This window comes from Narcine bancroftii, chromosome 1 (genome assembly GCF_036971445.1).
Source record: "Narcine bancroftii isolate sNarBan1 chromosome 1, sNarBan1.hap1, whole genome shotgun sequence".
Taxonomy (NCBI): Eukaryota; Metazoa; Chordata; class Chondrichthyes; order Torpediniformes; family Narcinidae; genus Narcine; species Narcine bancroftii.
The window spans coordinates 70,273,724-70,291,704 of record NC_091469.1 but is presented as its reverse complement, the minus strand read 5'-3'; the positions used below and the strand labels follow the sequence as shown (position 1 = coordinate 70,291,704).

Here is a 17,981-nt window from a genome sequence, read left to right as displayed (position 1 = left end):
CAAGTAAAATATTTCAGTAAAAATTGGGTCTAAAATAGTGATTTTCAACCTTCCCACTCACATACCACCTTAAACAATTCCTTACTAATCACAGAGCACTTGTGACATAGAGAATACTTAAGGTGGAATGTGAGGTTTTTTTTAAAAAAAGATTGCCAAGTCCCGATCATGATCTTAAATCCATTTTTACCTAACAAAAAATGAAAATGTTCTGGTTCCAAACAACTGTGGCATTTTCAAGGAACAATCTTGCTTGCAGGCATAGAGACTCCATATAGATTCCAATATCTGCTTTATCTTCATTGTAACTCCTTAGTAGTTGGTAATGGAGAGCAACATCTCTAACTGACTTCAACAGTCATGAGACTTCTGTAACAATTTTTTTTTAAATGTTGAACTTTAAGCTTTATCACCAAATAATGTTTCTTTATAAAATAATGAACTTGTGAGCTTGATAACAGCAAAGTAATGCTTGTTGTAGCCTGTAAATAATTTTGAAGATGAAATAATAAACCAATTTTAAGTTTCCAAAATTTGCAAATACCAAATACAAGAATTCTTTCCAGATAAGAAATGGTTATATTTATCTGATCCAGGCTCAAATTCATTGATTGCACTAGTTTACAATTCATAAACTTAGCATTATCCACAGTTTGACAAATTGAACACATAACAATGAGTGTCTTATTTAATGCAATAACTTGTCCATAATATCCCATCAAGAGATTGGTGAGATCATCAAGCATATGATTTCAGTTTCTTTCCTTGAAATTAAAATATTCAGCTACACGCAGTGGCCTAAAAAGGAAAATTCAGTGCCTCATCACACAACAATGCCCACACTAGCGTTCACAATGCATTGTTGGTTTCTGTTAAATATGAAAACTTTCACCACAGCCACAGGTTCCTTTGATGTTGGGATTGTGAAAGACAAATTCACTTGCAAGTTTATTTTCAGTGTAATCCATTTCTGTTCCTAGAAGTGTCAACTGTGCTTTCTTTTCAATGAATATTCGTACACCTGGATGAGAAAATTGATAATATTATGTTCCTGTCATGGGGAACATTCAAATATACATCTACCCCTCTTTCTGTACATTATTGTTACCTCTAAAATTCCTCCCATTAGGGATAAATAGGCTCCATCCTATTTGTCATCCAAATGCTGCTTCTGCTGGTATCAGGTAAATACATAACCAGATTGGAATCTGGTTATATATTTATATACTTCCTTTCAGTGCTCAGCAAAAAGTTCTCCAAATAAAATATTAAGGCAGAGCCATTACTTATGATCACAACACAATCTTTGCTCCCTATGATTTAATCACACTTCCTTGCCTGTTGCTTGAGCCTAGAACACATTATTTGCATTTTTTCTACCCCATTTGATGAAGAGTTGAGCTTCTGAACATTTTTCCTCTCCAGCCATCTCAATTTCTTTGTAGTTGAAACCCTCATCCATGTCTGGAGTGAGCGGTTTTTTTTATTTTGGAATTTTTCCTCTTGCTAGTACCTTTATATCGAATCAACTTTTTTAAACCTTCTTTGCAAGACACAGTTTTTAATGATTGGCACAGATCGGGTATTAAATGTTTCAATTACCTTTTTATTCATAATAGCTTTGCTTTTTTATTTGAACAATTGGCAGCAACATTTAATTGACCTAATTTGCATTTTTCTTTAAGACATTTCCAAATTTTTGCTTCCTCCCACATGATTGACATGGAGATTTCTGTGATATTTACTTGTTCTCTTATGTGGTGGGAAATGGGTCATTTACCACTCTCAAAAACTTGGCAAATTTAAAACTGATGCCAAGCTATTCTGTGATTCATGAAGAAATGCATGTTGCTGTTTCCAAGAGCAGCAATGTTTTGCTGATTGGTGTAGGTAGATTAAAGAAAATGCTAATAATGAGATCAAATTTCTGACAAATCTGGTTTATAAATATAGCTATTCATCAAAGAATTGCATACCAGTTTTGAAAAATGTGGGCTGGTGATGCATTATGTTTAATGAAATCACAGAACTTGAAGAACCTATATTTTCAAATTAAGTATAATTATTTCAGGCAAGTTTTTTTAATATTTGAAAAATAATCCTTTTTCCAGAAAATTTTGACATTGTACACATCCTCATTTAATAAAATACAAATTCAAGTTGAATTAATTAAAATGAATTGGAATAACCAGATTTGATAAGAATGATAAGAATAATATAGATCCAAGTTGAAAGCTATTCAGCCATCTAATCAGACTGCACGAGTATTATGAAGAGCAAATTTAAAATAGGCGCTAAGAAGCACTGGAGAGCAGGATAATCAAGGTCAAAACGTGCAGCTTATCTCAGAAAAACACTTGTTAGTCTGTTCTCTTTCTATTTCTTAGACCAGACAGACTAACTAACGTCTTTTGCTGAGATGAGTTACGTGTTTTGATTCATTTTACTGTATAATAGAAAAAGGAGGAGGCAGAGTATGCCATTTAGCCCATCGAACTTAATACACCACTGAACAAGTTGATATGGCCATGGACTCAAGTTCATTTTCTTTCATTCATCAAAATGCTTAATTACTCTAAAACAGCCATTCTCAACTTTTTTTTGGCTGATGGCCCCCTTAGGACTCTGCTCACAGTTTATGGGCCCCCTTCATTGCAAAACAGTCAGGTTTAGTTGGTTTCTTCCTTACTTCTCTCCTACTAACTACATAAAAAAGATAAAAAAGCAAAAAAGATTTTATGATTTCAGTCTGTCTCTTCCCCCCCCCCCACCAACCTTTAAAAGTTCTGTGGCTCCTGAGGTGACATATGGGAATGGCATTGAGAATGGTCACCCTAAAATGCATAAATCTATCTGTCAAATATATTAATGAGGTGTTATCAACTGCTTCCTTGGACAAAGAATTCTACAAATTCATTCATCCCAGCAGTTCCTCTACATCTCAGTTCTAAATCTACTCCCCTGTATCTTGAAGCTATGCCATCTAGTTCTAGTCTAGCGGGGGAAAACAACTTTCTTGTCTCTATCCTTTCATAACTTGACGTTTCTATGAGACCCCCTCTCATTCTTCTAAATTCCAGTGAGGATAGTCCCCGGTGACTTGATCTCTCCTCATAAGCTAACCCCCTCATCTGCATAATCAATCTGGTGAACCTTTTCTGTACTGTAAAACCCCTGTTACCCAGAATTCAAGCAACCAGCAAAAAAATTAAAATAATAAAATAAAAGGTAAAAAAAAAAATGCAAGTTTAAAATGGTAAAAGTAAATGCTATTTGAAGTAACACATAAACCTGTGGTGAAGATGGGAGCAAATATTCAGCCAGCGGTGTGCCTTGGTAGAGCTTTGCTAGTAGCAGCTGTTTGAATAAAATGGCATCGTCCAGGATGAAGAGCTGGTTGATGCCGCTCGCTGTTGGGGTGACTCTCTTAAAGTGTCTCCTTATCCCTGCTTAGTGAGAGTCTTTATATTTATTTGTATATTATGAAGTATATTAGTACGACTTTATCTGTAAACCTGGGGATGGGGAGGTTAATTATCTATAGTTATTGTTTGTCTTTTGGGCGGCTAAGTGGAGGGGAGGGAACCTGCAGATGAAGCGACGGTTAAATGCAAGTGAAGTTTGTTCAGTGTAAGTACAGAGCAGTAATTTTGTCTTTTAAAATTTTTAGTCTTAATGCAGGTGTAGTAGCTAGGCATTGTAAGAGTAAGTCTCAAGCAACTGGACATATACTTATCCGGCATGCACCAATCCCCGAAGGTGCCAAATACCAGGGGTTTTACTGTATATTCTTTCTCAACTAAAGAGACCAGAACTGCACCCAGTGCTCCTGCTATGGCAAAACCAGCCTGCTCTTAAATTCAATCCCTCTAGCCATGAAGGTAATTTTCCTTCCTGATTACCTGTTACGCCTGCAAACCAATCTTTGCAATTCATGCACAAGTCCTTCAGCAATAGTATGCTACAATCTTTTTTCCTTCCAAAGTGGATTTTACTTCATCTACCAGTCACTTGCCCACTCACTCATCTCTCTATCTCTGTTGACTGTCTGCATAATTTATTTCCCCCCCCTTAATTTAATGACATCAGCAAACTTAGAAATCCTATACTCGATTCTCTTTTTCCAAATCACCTGCAGCACTCTGCTCATTGCCAATTGCCAACCAGAGAAATACCCATTCATCCCCTCTTTCTGGCTTCTATTAGTTTTCCAAACCTCTATCTATGCTAATACATTACACCCAACTCCATGTATTGCTATTTTAGGGATAAGCCTTTCATGTATCATCTTATTGAATGGCTTCTGTTCCCATCTATCCACTATGCTCATTATATCATCAAAAATTCCAGTAAATATGTCAAACATGACCTGTCCTCCATGAATCCATGCTGTGTCTGTTTGATGGAACAATTTATATTCAGTTGAGAATTTATGGCAAATATTTTTTAGAGCATGCACACAAGATTACTTACCATCCTGACTTACTTCTTCATCTGAATCTCTTTTCTCCTTTGTGTATTCCAAAGTATAAGACAAACCATTACATCCTCTGGTTCGAACTCCAATCTTCAACCCAATCTAGAACAGAAATGTTATATTATTTGTAGAAATGTTTAAAATATTTTAATCACCCTGATCGACTATGCCCTGCAAAGAGGACATTACAAATTAATCTTTAGTAAAGACCATTTTCCCTTCAAATAAATAACCTTTCTACAACACATTCATTGTACTATTTTTTCCCCCAATTCATTCTTTTTATTCAAACATTCAATTGACTATCCCAGAACAGGGAGACTTGCAATGAATGTTTATTTTATTATTAATTAGCTTGAAATAATTACAAGTTATAATGTTTATAAAATAGATGTTCCTCTGAACAAGCAGTATAAAAAGTAGCATCACCAGTGATTTAATAAACAATACTAGGAAATTTGGGGACAAAAACAATGTTGTATTATATAATGCCACAATATGTCTCAGAGATGTTTTGAATCCTTGACCAGTTCTCATTTCTGAAACAGAACCATTCAATATGTATACAATACATCCAATAAATATGACGATACTTACGTATTCAGGCTTTTTCTCAAGTAATTGCTTTATTTTATTAACAGCCAGAGGGGTCTAGGTAAGGAAAAAAAAAATAAATGTCGGCTTTCAAATTTTGTGCATTTCCCATACAATTTAAAAGTTCCATACCATGTTCCATAATTTAATTGACCTGTTTTGTCAATGCACTGTGTCTATTTCTCATTCTTTCATGAACTATTTCTTCAACATACCTATATAACCAGAACTTTATTTTAAGCTAGCTCCTAGATATTTCTTATAAAGTTAGATGCCAAAACCTTTATTACTATTTCATTTCAAGAACATTAATGATATAAACAAGCACAACATTAGTTATGAGCAAATAAAAAGCTAGAGCGACTCAGTGGGTTAGGCAGCATCCATGGAGAGAAATGTTCAGTCAATGTTTCCGGTTGGAACTCTTTAATTGACTCTTTCTTGATAAAGAATCCCTATTCAAAACATTAAGTAACCGTTTCTCTCCATGGATGCTGCCTGACTCAGACAGAGTCCCTCCAGCTTCTCATTGTTTGCTTATATATTCTAACATCTACATTCTTGCAGCATCACAGAGAGATAAATAGTCAAAATTTTGATTCAAAGCCTTTTATTATAACAAGTTTCGATAAGGAACTTTGAATCAAAACATTCTCTCTTCTCCCCCTCTACTGATGCTGATTGAACCACTGAGCTTCTGGGAAAAAGACTACAACTTTATCTATGTCTCTCATAATTTCATATGCACCTATGAGATCACTCCTCAAATCCTTCCTCTCCATATAATTCAAGTACCTGTACTCCAGTCCTGTAACATGTTCTTTTCTACCACCTTTCAAGCTTATTGACACCCTTTGTATAGCTGTCTGAACAGAACTACAAATTATACTTTTAGAATTAATATTTGCAAATAAAGTGCCCATAATGCATCAGAAACAACTATCAAAGGGTAGAAATCTCAGCAATAGACCATTTACCACACAACTCATATCTCCTCCATTTCCCACACATCTGCCCTGGCCCCCTCTGCCCCTAGACGCAACAAGGACAAGAATCCCCTTGTCTTCACCTACCTCCACATTCAACATTTTATCCTCCATAATTTCCATTACCTACAATATGAATCTACCACCAGACACATCTTCCCCTCTCCGCCTTCTGAAGGGACTGCTCCCTCAGTGACTTCCTTGTCCACTCATCACCTCCTATGTACCTACTCATGACCAAAGGAAATGCTACATGCACCCTCACCTCCTCCCTCACCACCATTCATGTCCAAACAGTCCTCCCAAGTGGGGAGAGATGGCATGGAAGGTGCTCCCGTTGTGGCCCTCTTTAGATTGGAGAGGAGAGAGTGCGTGCAGACTGGGAGATCATTTCATTCAGAATCTTCGCTGTGTCCACAGGAATGGCGGTGATCTCCCAGTGGCTAACCATTTGAATTCGGCACCCCACTCCTGCACAGACATGTCTGTCCATTGCCAAACCAAGGCTACCCACAAATTGGAGGAGCAACACCTAATATTCCATCTGGGCACTCTCCAACCAGATAGTATTAACATAGACTTCACTGGTTTCCATTACACCACTCCCACTCTTCCCCATCCCTGTGTCCTCAGCTCTCCACTCCTTCTCTCTCTAATCAGAAAGTTATCCACCCACTCCCATCTGTTTGAATTTGAATCATAATTTGAATTGTTAGTTAGTCAAGAGACAATTAGCATGTGTGGATGTGTGCATTTTCTAGGCAAACAGGTGCACAACTTCAAAGCAAGCAATCAATACTGTATATGCATGTATGCACTGCCACCTCAGCTGACAGCATATCATGGCCTGTAGAAAAACAGTTCCCTATATCTTGCCCTTGCAAAGCCCACATTTGTCTGAAGCACATTAATTTAAAAAGGTGCTATGCTCTAAGTACTGACTGTACACTTTCAAACCTGGCCATCAAATAATATGTTTCAGATCAAGTGGTTTTCTTTACAAAAGCACACCATTCAAAAAATTGAATTAACATGTCAACATGAAAGTTTGAACTAACATTTTATATTATTAGTTTATTGTGAATTGAATGGTTTCTTTTTTAGTTGAAAAATGGTTAGTGCTCATTTTATATCTGGGCTCTTTTGTTTGTGCCTCACCCAAAATTCAAATTCACATGTTCTTGCCACATATTAAAATTTCAGATAATTTTCATACAATGAGCACTTGCTGCAGCCAAATGAGTACTTCTGTAAAACTCCAATATTACACATTAACTTACCCCAGTACAGAGAGATAAATATAATACAGTACACCTGTATTCAGTTAGTTTGAGGGAAAAAAAATGGCTTAACACCAAATGTCTTAAAACTAAATTCACATTGAACGAGATGAGGAATCAAACTCATGACTTTCCTGATCTCATTTCACCTAATGGGTGTGGAGATTGAACTTCCATGCCAATCCAAATATTAAACTCAAATAAGGCTATGAGGATGAAGCCAAATTGCTTCTTAGTCCTGACCTGCCATTCAATCTCATGTGGCTTCTGACCTCATTCCTCATTCTGCAAAAATGGTGGCGATGCTGGAGCCGCTGTAACAGTAGTGTTGTCAATGGTCTGGACCCGCAGGAAGCAGAGATACAGCATTCCCGCGGGGTCCAACTGCCCAGTCAACTGCTGTCGGCTCCATACAAGCTTTGAAAAGGAGCCAATGGTAGTTTTATTTAAAATCCTACGAGAGAATGCCAAAGGGTTCCTGATTGTGTCAGAGGTTCAGATCTGGAGTTCAGGTTACCAATGGTTTGGACTGGATTCTGTGTGGCTGTGGAAGCTGCAGAAGCACTGGAGGTGATTCTACAGACACTTGGTGACTCTTTCTCCGACTGTAAGAGGCGCTTCAGACAATTTCTGTCAATGGCGAATCTGTCTACATTTCAGCAGGCAAAAGCAAGTTCATGTAATATGACACTGTTTTATTACAATGACAATAAATTGAATCGAATTTTCTGAAAGACCAAAATCTATTATAGCCCTGGATATATTTAATGATTTAGCATTCACAACTCTTTGGGGAAAAAGAATTCTAAATACACAACCTTCAAGAGAATAAATTCCTAATTTCAGCCATAAATGAGAAGCCCTTTATCTTCCCCACCAGGAAAAATATCCTTGCAGCATCCACAATATTTATGCTTTTCATAATCTTGCATTCTTCTAGTGGCTAAGGGCCCATTCTACTCAATCTCTGTTCCTTTAAAATGTCACATCAGGGAGGAGTCACGCGATGGAGTAGTGGCCGGACGGTGAACTCCAGCCCTCTCCAGAAAAGTCGGGAAAAACAAGAGAAAACACAAAGGCACAGAAATAAAAGTTACAGAAAAGTGAGTATAAAGGTGGAAAGAAGATGGCGACAAAAAAAGAAAAGTCGAAAGCAACGGTAAGAAGAGAGGAAGAGAAGACAAAGGAGGAAAAAGGTGAAGGCCTTACCTGTCCGAAGAGGCCCGCTGCGGAGAGAGAAACCCGCTCCCTCAGGTCGGTAAATAATGGACTACAAAAATGGCTCGCAGAGCCGAACAAAAGTGCGCAAACGCGCATGCGCGAAGTTTCGCGCATGCGCGATGCGAATGAAGAAAAACACACCGACGGGAGGGGGGACCAGCTGGGGAGTCGATCTCCACAGCCGGCAACGACAGCTGCAGAACACCTGCAGCAAGAAGAGACCACAGAAGACAATAGAAACAAGATAGAAGAGGAGGAAAGGGCAACAAAGAAACAACAGATGGTCAACTCAGAGGAAGAAGAAGAGGAAGAGTATGGTGAAATAGAAGAAGAAAAGAGAGGCAAGGTAAAGGATATACTTACTCTTATTAGAGGATACATGGAATCATTTAAAGAATGGCAAACACAGGAATTTAAGGATTTAAGAAAAAGAATAAACAACACAGAGGAGAAAATAATTAAAATGGAGATGACCTTAACAGAAATGGGAAAAAAAATGGACAAGATGGAAGAGCGGGCAGTAGCAGCAGAAATGGAGGTAGAAGACTTAAAAAAGAAATTGGAGGAATCTAATAAAAAAACTAAAGAGACACAAGAGCTGTTAGCTCAGAAAATAGATATAATGGAAAATTATAACAGAAGAAATAACATAAAGATAGTGGGCCTTAAGGAAGATGAAGAAGGCAAGAATATGAGGGAGTTTATAAAAGATTGGATCCCTAAGACCCTAGGATGTCCAGAACTACAGCAAGAAATGGAAATAGAAAGGGCACATAGAGCATTGGCCTCTAAACCACAACCACAACAAAAACCAAGATCTATTTTAGTAAAATTCCTAAGATATACTACAAGAGAAAAGGTACTGGAGAAGACAATGGAAAAAGTAAGAGAGGGCAACAAACCACTGGAGTATAAAGGGCAAAAAATCTTCATTTATCCAGATATAAGTTTTGAACTCCTAAAGAAGAGAAAAGAGTTCAATACAGCAAAGGCGATTTTATGGAAGAAAGGGTATAAATTTATACTAAAGCATCCAGCGGTATTGAAAATATTTATTCCAGGACAGCAAAACAGACTATTCTCGGATCCAGAAGAAGCACGAAAATTTGCAGAACAATTACAAAAATAGACTGAGGGAGGAAGACGGGTAATGAGAGTTAAAATGATCACGACTGATATGTATGTGGGTAAAGACAAAAATAGACTGAGGGAAGAAGACGGGTAATGAGAGTAAAAATGATCACGATTGATATGTATGCAGGTAAAGAGGTATAAGAGTGAATAGAGACAATGAGCATACATGAATGTATCTGTACTTAGAGGAAAATATAGATAGTATAGACAAGAATTAATAAGGGAAGGTAATGGAATAGAGAGAATAAGGAGGGAATTAAAAGAGGGACCTTTGTGACATATGAAAAGTGAAATCTTTTCTGGGGGAGGCGGGGTGGGGGGAAATAGCGGTCACTGCACAATCAGTTGACGCTTGCGAGTGGATTCGCAAATCCAAATGGAGAGGGGATATGTGGTTGTCCGACAAGGGATAAAGGACAACTCAGGAGGTGAAGGGGAGATTGGGGATAAATAAGATAGAAATAGGAGAATAAGGAAAATGTTAGATGTTGTAGGAATGTTGTCTTATGAAGAGTTGAAAATAAGAAAACAGAAATGGAAAAGGAGGAAAGGTAATGATGGAAAAACGGAAAGAGAAGATAAACAAAATATAAAAGGGCTACGCTGAACTATATGTCTTTAAATATTAATGGAATACATAACCAAATTAAAAGGAAGAAACTACCAAATTTAAATGAATAAATGTATTCCATTAGAAAAAAAAATAACATATTGGTTAAGAAATAATATTGAAATATTCGAACAAGTATAGGAGCCTTACATTAAATACAATAGCGAAAACCTACCGGGGACAAACATTACCTAAGTTGATAGAAGGAGAAGGAAAGAAAAGAATGGACTCAGTAGAATTTCTGGTGTAATTTTGTTGAATGACAACATTGTCTGACTGGATTAATGCAACCTAGATTGTATACCTAAAATGGATGAGAGGGGGGGGTGGGGGGGTGGTTTGGGAGGAAAGGGGGGGGGGGAGAAAAAGTCACTGTATATGTGTGAAAAGAAATAGTGTATATCATGGCTAATGTGATTTATGGTGTGAAAAATAAAAAAATTTAAAAAAAAAAAAAATAAAAAAAAATGTCACATCAGGAATCAATTCAGTTGACTTTCTTCACACTGCTTCTAAGACAGCTACACAATTCCTACACAAGTCCAAAATAGTACACAGAGCTCCAGGAATATTATATATAGATTTAACACAACTGTCTTAACTTTTATACCCAATCATTCCGTTTGCCCTTAATTACTTACAACAGTACATACTAATTTTGTTTCTAATACAATGTCATTTTTCCTAACACCAACATTCATTGGCCTCTCATATTTAAATAATCCTAAAAGTGGATATCTACATATACCTCCATATTATATTCTATTGAGTGTCTTTCTCTCTACTTACCTAACTTATCTATAACATCATTGCTGATTTATTGTCCTCATCTATAAATGGGTAGAGCAATCAACAAGTTCCAAGATGCAATTCCCAGAGTTGAATCAGGAGCAAGAAATTTACTCGTGAAATCAATGGATCAGCCAATTGCACCAACATTGACTGGAATACAGATTTACTGTTCAGAAACCCGACTGTGCCCAGGTTAAAATTAAGTTAAAGAAAATCAACATTAAACCACAATAATGTTACTTCACGTTGTCTCCAAGAATCACACATCTTAATAATAGGTTGGTACAGAAGGTCAGATCACATGGAATCTAGGGTGATTTGGCCAATTGGATATAGAATTGTAGAGTCAGAGGATGGGATTGTAGGGTTGTTACTCAGACTAGAGACCCGTGACCAGTGCCATGGCACAGGGATTGGCGTTGAGTCCACTGCTAATTGTTATTTAAATTGACGATCTGGATGACAATGTAGTTAACATGGTTTGCAAGTTTGCAAATGACACTAAAGCTTGTGGTATAGTGAACAGTGAAGGTTATCTGAGATTAGAATGGGATCTAAATGAACTGGCAAAGTGGGCCAAGGAATGGCAGATGGAATTTAACAGACAAGTATGAGGTGATGCAGTGCAAGACAATGATAGTCCTTGGAAAGTGTTGTAAAACAGACACCTAAGGGTACATAATTTCCTGAAAGTGGCAACACATGTGACCAATCTGATGACATGATGGTCTTTATTGGTGAGACCATTGAGTACAGGAGCAGAATCATATTACAGCTGTACAAGACTTTGATAAGACCACACCATTTCAGCTGGCAGCTCAATCTATACTCCCACGACTCTGTGTGAGGAAATTCCCTCTGATGTTCCCCCCCAAACTACTCCCCTTTCACCTTCAACCAAGGTAAGACATACACAGTAAATGGTAGGGCACTGTGAGCAGTGCAGTAGAACAGAGGGATCTGGAAATAGATAATTCCCTTAAAGTGGAGTCACAGGTAAATAGGGTGGTAGAGAGAACTTGGCGTCCTTACAAAGTGCAACACCTCACACTTGCCTACAATAAATTCCATCTGCCATTTTGCATCTCACTTATCCAGCTGATCCAGATCCCTCTGCAAGCTTTGAAAGCCATCCTTGCTGCCAACTACACCTCCATAGTGTCATCTTCAAACTTACTGATCCAATTTTCCACACATTCATCTAGATTGTTGATAAAGATGAGAAACAACTGTAGACTTAGCAACAATCCTTGAGGCACAGGTTTCCAGTCAATGATCAAATCAGCAATGGCAGAACAGGCTTAACAGGCCGGATGGCCTACTCCTGCTCTTATTTCTTATGTTCTGATGAGACAATCATCTACCACCACTCTCTAGCTTCTCCCACAAAGCTTTTTTTTTTCTTTTGCCAAGACTTGCTTACGCTTAATCGGACTGTTTAATCCTCGAACATTAAAAGTAGCAAACCTCAACTTCGACATATCTACTATTATTATTAAATACCAATAATATCTTTATATGAATACTCAAATCAACATATATAGGCCCTCCAATAGGAAAAAAAAATCACAAATTAAAAGCTAACTAAAATGAAAATAAAAAAAATAAAGAAAAAAAAAAGAAAATCCCCCCCCAAAAAAACCACCTAAAGGTAATAATCCCTAAACAAAAATTGGGTGTGGGTCACCCACACTTAGAACAAATCTCTCCCTCCCCAGCCAAGCAATGAATAACATCAAAATATCATAATAACAAAAAAAAGTAAGAAAAAGAAAATTCTTTTCATCCAAGAGATTCCAATCTCGAAGATCCCATTTCAAAAGAAGTTGAACTCTTTCCATTCCCATTTTTCCCATTTCTTCCGTTCCAGAACAACCAGATTTTTCTTTAGGAGACAATGGTGGACTACGTCTTTGTCCTCTTATATCTGGCAATGAATCAACAAAAATCATTACTTCACGATCATTCTCAAAAAACCGGAATTGATAGTCTCCATAAAACACCTTCAACACTGCTGGGTAGCGAAAAGTAGACTTATAACCTTTATGCCACAAAACTTCTTTAACTGGATTAAATCGATGACAGCGTTGAATAACCTCTTGACTCAAATCAGGATACAAAAAAAATCTGCTATTCTGAATCAATAACGGAGTTTGTCGTTGTCTCGCATTTTGCACTGCTAGTCGAAGTATTGCCTCTCTGTCCAAATAATTCAAACATCGAATTATTACCGGTCTCGGTGGCTGACCAGCTGACGGTGTTCTTCTTAGAACTCTATGGGCTCTTTCCAGTACCAATCCTCCATAAAAAAATTCTTGCCCTAATACTTGTGGGATCCAGTCTTTAAAGAAACGAAGAGGATCTTGTCCTTATATACCTTCTGGCAGACCAACGATTTTCACATTATTCCTTCTGCTTTGATTCTCCAAGTAGTCTATTTTCCTCTCCAACTCCTTCTCGCGTTCTCCAATTCTATGACTGATTTTTCAACCTTCAACACTTTTTCTGTGTTAGAAGCCACTTGTTGTTTACAATCCGAAAAAGCAGACTGAAATGTTTTAAATTCTTCATAAGATGCATCCACACATGCTTTAACTATATTCAATTCTGAACTTATCATTTGAACCATCTCATTCATTAGAGGCTGAATAACTGCATTTAGTTGCATACACTGTAGCTCAGAAAAGCTCAGCCCTGCTCTCTCTGACGTAGTGACAGAACCAGGTAACTGCAGCTCCTGCTGCAACTCAACAGAAGGCATTTAAAAAATTTTACTGCAGGTCTGGACTCCCAGCGACGGCACCCCGATTTCCTCAGGGGGTCGCCGCTGGTCTCCTCCCGCATCTCGTTGTTTTTTCACAAAATCGTGAAGGAAAGCGATATCTTCAGGTTGAAATGCTTCCTGATGCATTTCCAACAATGGAGTCATCTTCCTGCATGCTCTCTCCGTTGAAATCAAAAGGCTTTCCAAATCGTGATCCACTTCTTGGGAACACGCACCTTCTTCCAGAGAATGGGTAATTCCAGCGCCATCCTTCACTTGGTGAGTAATAGACATTTTTTTTTCAGCTCCCACAGGCAATCTTTGAGATTTAGACACTGAAGAGATTAAGCCTGAAGCTGTATCAAGTCGTCTGGGCCTCAAATCTTCAGCACTTCAAAAATGTAACTTCTTCTGCACTTGAAATTTAATCTTTTTACCATTAATGGCCATAATAGTTCCTTAATACTTTAAATTAAAATTTAAAAAGTTTAAACTTGAAAACAAAGGGTTAAAAAACAGGTACTTAAAAGTCTGGCCAGAGAGGTTGAGATTACATGTCTAGACTCTACGCCTCCTTGCCACGCCCCCTTCTCCCACAAAGCTAACGCTAAACCCAGTTTACTACCTCACCATGAATATTGAGGGACTGAATCTCTAACATGAGACTTTGTCAAAGGCCTTACTAAAATTCTTATAGACAACGTGTACAGCCTTTCCTTCATCAACTTGTAATCTCCTCGAAAAACTCTCCAAGTTTGGTTAAACACAATCGACCATGCACAAAGCCATGATGACTCTCCCTAATCAGCCCGATTATCCAAATACTTATGCATATCCAATCTCTTAGAACACCTTCTAATAATTTATCTTCTACTGACATCAGGCTCACCAGCCTAAAATTTCCTGGGTTACTTTTGGACCTTTTTTAAACAATAGAACAACATGAGCACCCCACCAATGGCCAAAGACATTTCAAATACATCTGCAATTGCCTCTGCACTTTTGCCCTAGCCTACCTCAAGGTCTGAGGAAATACCTTGTCAGGCCCTGTGGATTTATATTCATATTAAGACAGCAAGCACCTCCTTCTCTTTAATCTGTATAAGTTCCATGACCTTACTGTCCATTTGCCTTGTAGACCTTGTTGATGTTAATAAAATCACAAGGGCCACAGACAAGATGAATGGTCAAAGTCCCTAGAGTCAAAAACTAGAGGGCATAGTTTTAAGGTGAAAGAGGAAAAATTTTAAATGGGGAACATTTTTCACACTGAGGGGATGAAGAATGAGCTGTTGGAGGAAGAGTTTGAGACAAGTACATTTACAATGTTTAAAAGCTATTTAGACAGCTATATGGATAGAACGGTTGAGAACAGTCATTCTCAATGGGGGCCATAGGGGATCAAAACATTTAAGTAAAAGCCTTGTTTTCTTTACACCTCACAATTTTTTTTAAACATTGTCAGTTAGAGAGAAGTACAGAAGAAACCAAAACTTGACTGCTTCACAGGGAAGGTAGCTCATAAACTTTGAGCAGAGTCCCAGGGGGGCATAACCAAAAAAAGTTGAGAATGGCTGGTTTACAGGAATATGGGTCAAACGTGAGCAAATGGGACAAGATCAGATGGGCAGCCTGGTCAACATGGACTTTGGACCAAAACTCTATTTTCATGATGTAACTTAAGAATGCAACCATTTAGTCTTTAACAGAGATGTCTGTAGATTATATAATTTCTTCCCTATACTTCTGACCTCTTAACCCACCCGCTGCACTCTTCTTAAGAATGCCACACCCCTGCTGCAACTACTTATCTTCATCAGCCTCACCCTCTCTCCACCGCAAAAACGCAGATCCAAAATAATTTCTCTACAATTTACATCCTAAAGTTGTAAAAAGGAAAACTGCTGCCCAAGTAGTACGAAATGTACAAGTTTTCAACACATTGCAGTCGGTAAAAACATGTGTCACTCTTCTTGTAAACAACTCCAGCCACTGTGGCCAAAATCAGCCCTCCAACCAGTACCTGCCTCCTGCTCACACCCATTCCACCCCCGCCAGCCCGCTCCCCATTTCCCCGACCTTCTTTGACCCCTCATCCGTCGCCAACGACCTCGCCTGTTTACCATCACCGGCAATCCCACCCCGAACCCACCTACCGCCCCCACCCCTTACATTCGGCCGCCCCTCTCATCCCGCGGGAGGGGGAACCGGGGCTGAAAAGAGGGAGATTTAAATCCAAGGAGGCGTCTCCGAACTCACCAGAGTCAGCGCTGCTCTGGTTGGGACCAGCCGTCGCCTGGCACTAACAGCTCTGATGGATGCTCGGAATATGGATCCGGACATCCTGCTGGGAGCAGGAGAGGGTCCGACAGGAGGGAAGGGGAGGGGGGTGGGGTGGGGGGGGGGGAGAGCTGGGCGCGAGGTTAAAAGACCCTAATCCTTAAGTACCGGACAATCTGATTGGTAGCGTTGATAATCAACCTTAGGCTCAACCAATGAGAAAGCTTGATATTAAGACGTCGCTCGTCAAGGTGACGGAACCAAGCCGCGGATGAAGCGCGTCCGTCTGGGGCGATCTTGCTGAGGAAGCCAAGCGTCGCGCCGACTCAAACCTGTTCTTTCAGTGGGTCATTTTTATATCATAGTCCTTCCGGGCGTTAAAATTAAAGTTATAGAAGTACTCGACTTTAATTAAAACAGCGAAAACAAATCAAGCATTCACTAGCCAATATAAAAACTGTAAATCTGACAAAAAGCCCTTTGATCTGGACATATTGATCTGCATGTTAACTAACCTGTTGATTTTCCAGCATTTTCTATTTTTTTTAACGACCTGAAGGGTCATTGTTGTTTTCCCCTCTCTGCAATCTTCATAACCCACTAATTTCAACGTTTTGTATTTTTATTTAAAAATGCCAGTCGCCACCATTTTGGTATTGAGAAATTCCTTCACGTACCTTTATCATTTCTTCCATTGATTTCAATGTAATTGTTCTATGAGTTAACATCGCAACCTGACAGCTGCAACTTCAGAAGTTTGCACTGCTTCGTTTGGGTCAATGAAGTACTGTCTTGAAAATACGGTCAGAGCAATCTCATCAAGGATTTGAGCAGAGGTGTATCCCAATATACAAGATGGAATCTGTGCATGGAAATGAAATGCCACATCATTTAAGACTTGCAATTATATAGCACATATCAAACACGTTTATGTGCAGTAGTCATTAAAAAAAAAACGAGTAACACACAAGGACTAATTTGCACACAAGGGCTCAGAAATGAGTTAAAAAGCATGGAAACCTGCTGTACCAGAGGATCCAACACACTTAATCACTGCTAAACTTAGATTAGGAGAACCTCTTGTTCTTTCCCAAGACTGCTCTTAGGCAAGTTGGATCGCCTGGCAATGCCCTGTCTACCTGCAAACAGAGTCTAAAAAAAAGGCTCGAGAGATTAAGGAGACTGAAGAACGATTGCAGGTCTTCCTCAAGTCAGTGGACTGGTTTATGTTCAAGAACTCAGCTGAAGACCTGAATGATGAGACCAGGAGTGTCACGGACTTTATCAAAACAGCTGTGGACAAGTTTGTCCCCACCAAAATTGTTCAAGGTTTTCTGCAACCAGAAGCCCTGGATGAACAATGAAGTGTTTTGAGAGGTTGGTATTGAGGAATATCAGCTCCTGTCCAAGTGGCGACATGGATCTGTTCTAATTTGCATGCTCCAGAAATAGATGCCATCTCACTGGCTCTACATAAAACCATAGAATCTCTGGACAGCAAAGATGCATACATCACGATGCTCTTTATTTACTAGAGTTGGGCATTCAACATCATCATCCCCTCAAAACCAATCAGCAAACTCCAAGACGTGAGCCTCAATATTGCACTGCGTAACTGGATCATGGATTTCCTCACCTCTAGATCCCAATCAGTGCAGATTGGTATGAACATCTACTCCACAATCTCCATTAGCACTGGAGCACCACAGGACTACTCACTTTACACCAATGACTGTGTAGCTCAGTATGACAACACCACCATTTACAAATTTGCTGATGATACCACAGTAAGGGGTTTATATAAAAAGGGGTGAGATTGAAAACTTGGCTGAATGGTGTACAA

At 38.7% G+C, this 17,981-nt stretch overlaps 1 protein-coding gene across 2 annotated transcripts; it reads right to left on the bottom strand.

Annotated features, from left to right (window-relative positions):
- Positions 1 to 556: 556 nt before the first annotated feature.
- LOC138759378 (iron-sulfur cluster assembly 1 homolog, mitochondrial-like) lies at positions 557 to 16,962 on the bottom strand. 2 transcript variants are annotated; one of them, XM_069929668.1, is made up of 4 exons: positions 16,816 to 16,962; positions 5,075 to 5,128; positions 4,474 to 4,579; positions 557 to 1,021 (listed from the first exon to the last, which is right to left on the bottom strand). In XM_069929668.1, exons 1-4 carry the CDS (start codon positions 16,864 to 16,866, stop codon positions 873 to 875), a joined length of 360 nt encoding a protein of 119 aa, XP_069785769.1. In that variant the 5' UTR covers positions 16,867 to 16,962; the 3' UTR covers positions 557 to 872. The 2 variants fall into 2 exon arrangements, with proteins under 2 accessions (XP_069785769.1, XP_069785760.1); XM_069929659.1 differs by lacking the exon at positions 16,816 to 16,962 and adding an exon at positions 16,118 to 16,265.
- Between the last annotated feature and the right edge of the window lie 1,019 nt (positions 16,963 to 17,981).

Bases quoted from the DNA above. Each gene is read 5' to 3' on its own strand.
- LOC138759378 (XM_069929659.1), bottom strand. From the start codon at position 16,201: ATGTCCGGATCCATATTCCGAGCATCCATCAGAGCTGTTAGTGCCAGG. The intron at 4,580-5,074 runs GTAAGTATCGTC...TTTCTGTTCTAG, and splicing joins TTGAGAAAAAGCCTGAATAC to ATTGGGTTGAAGATTGGAGT. The intron at 1,022-4,473 runs GTAAGTAATCTT...TTTCTCATCCAG, and splicing joins TGAAGAAGTAAGTCAGGATG to GTGTACGAATATTCATTGAA.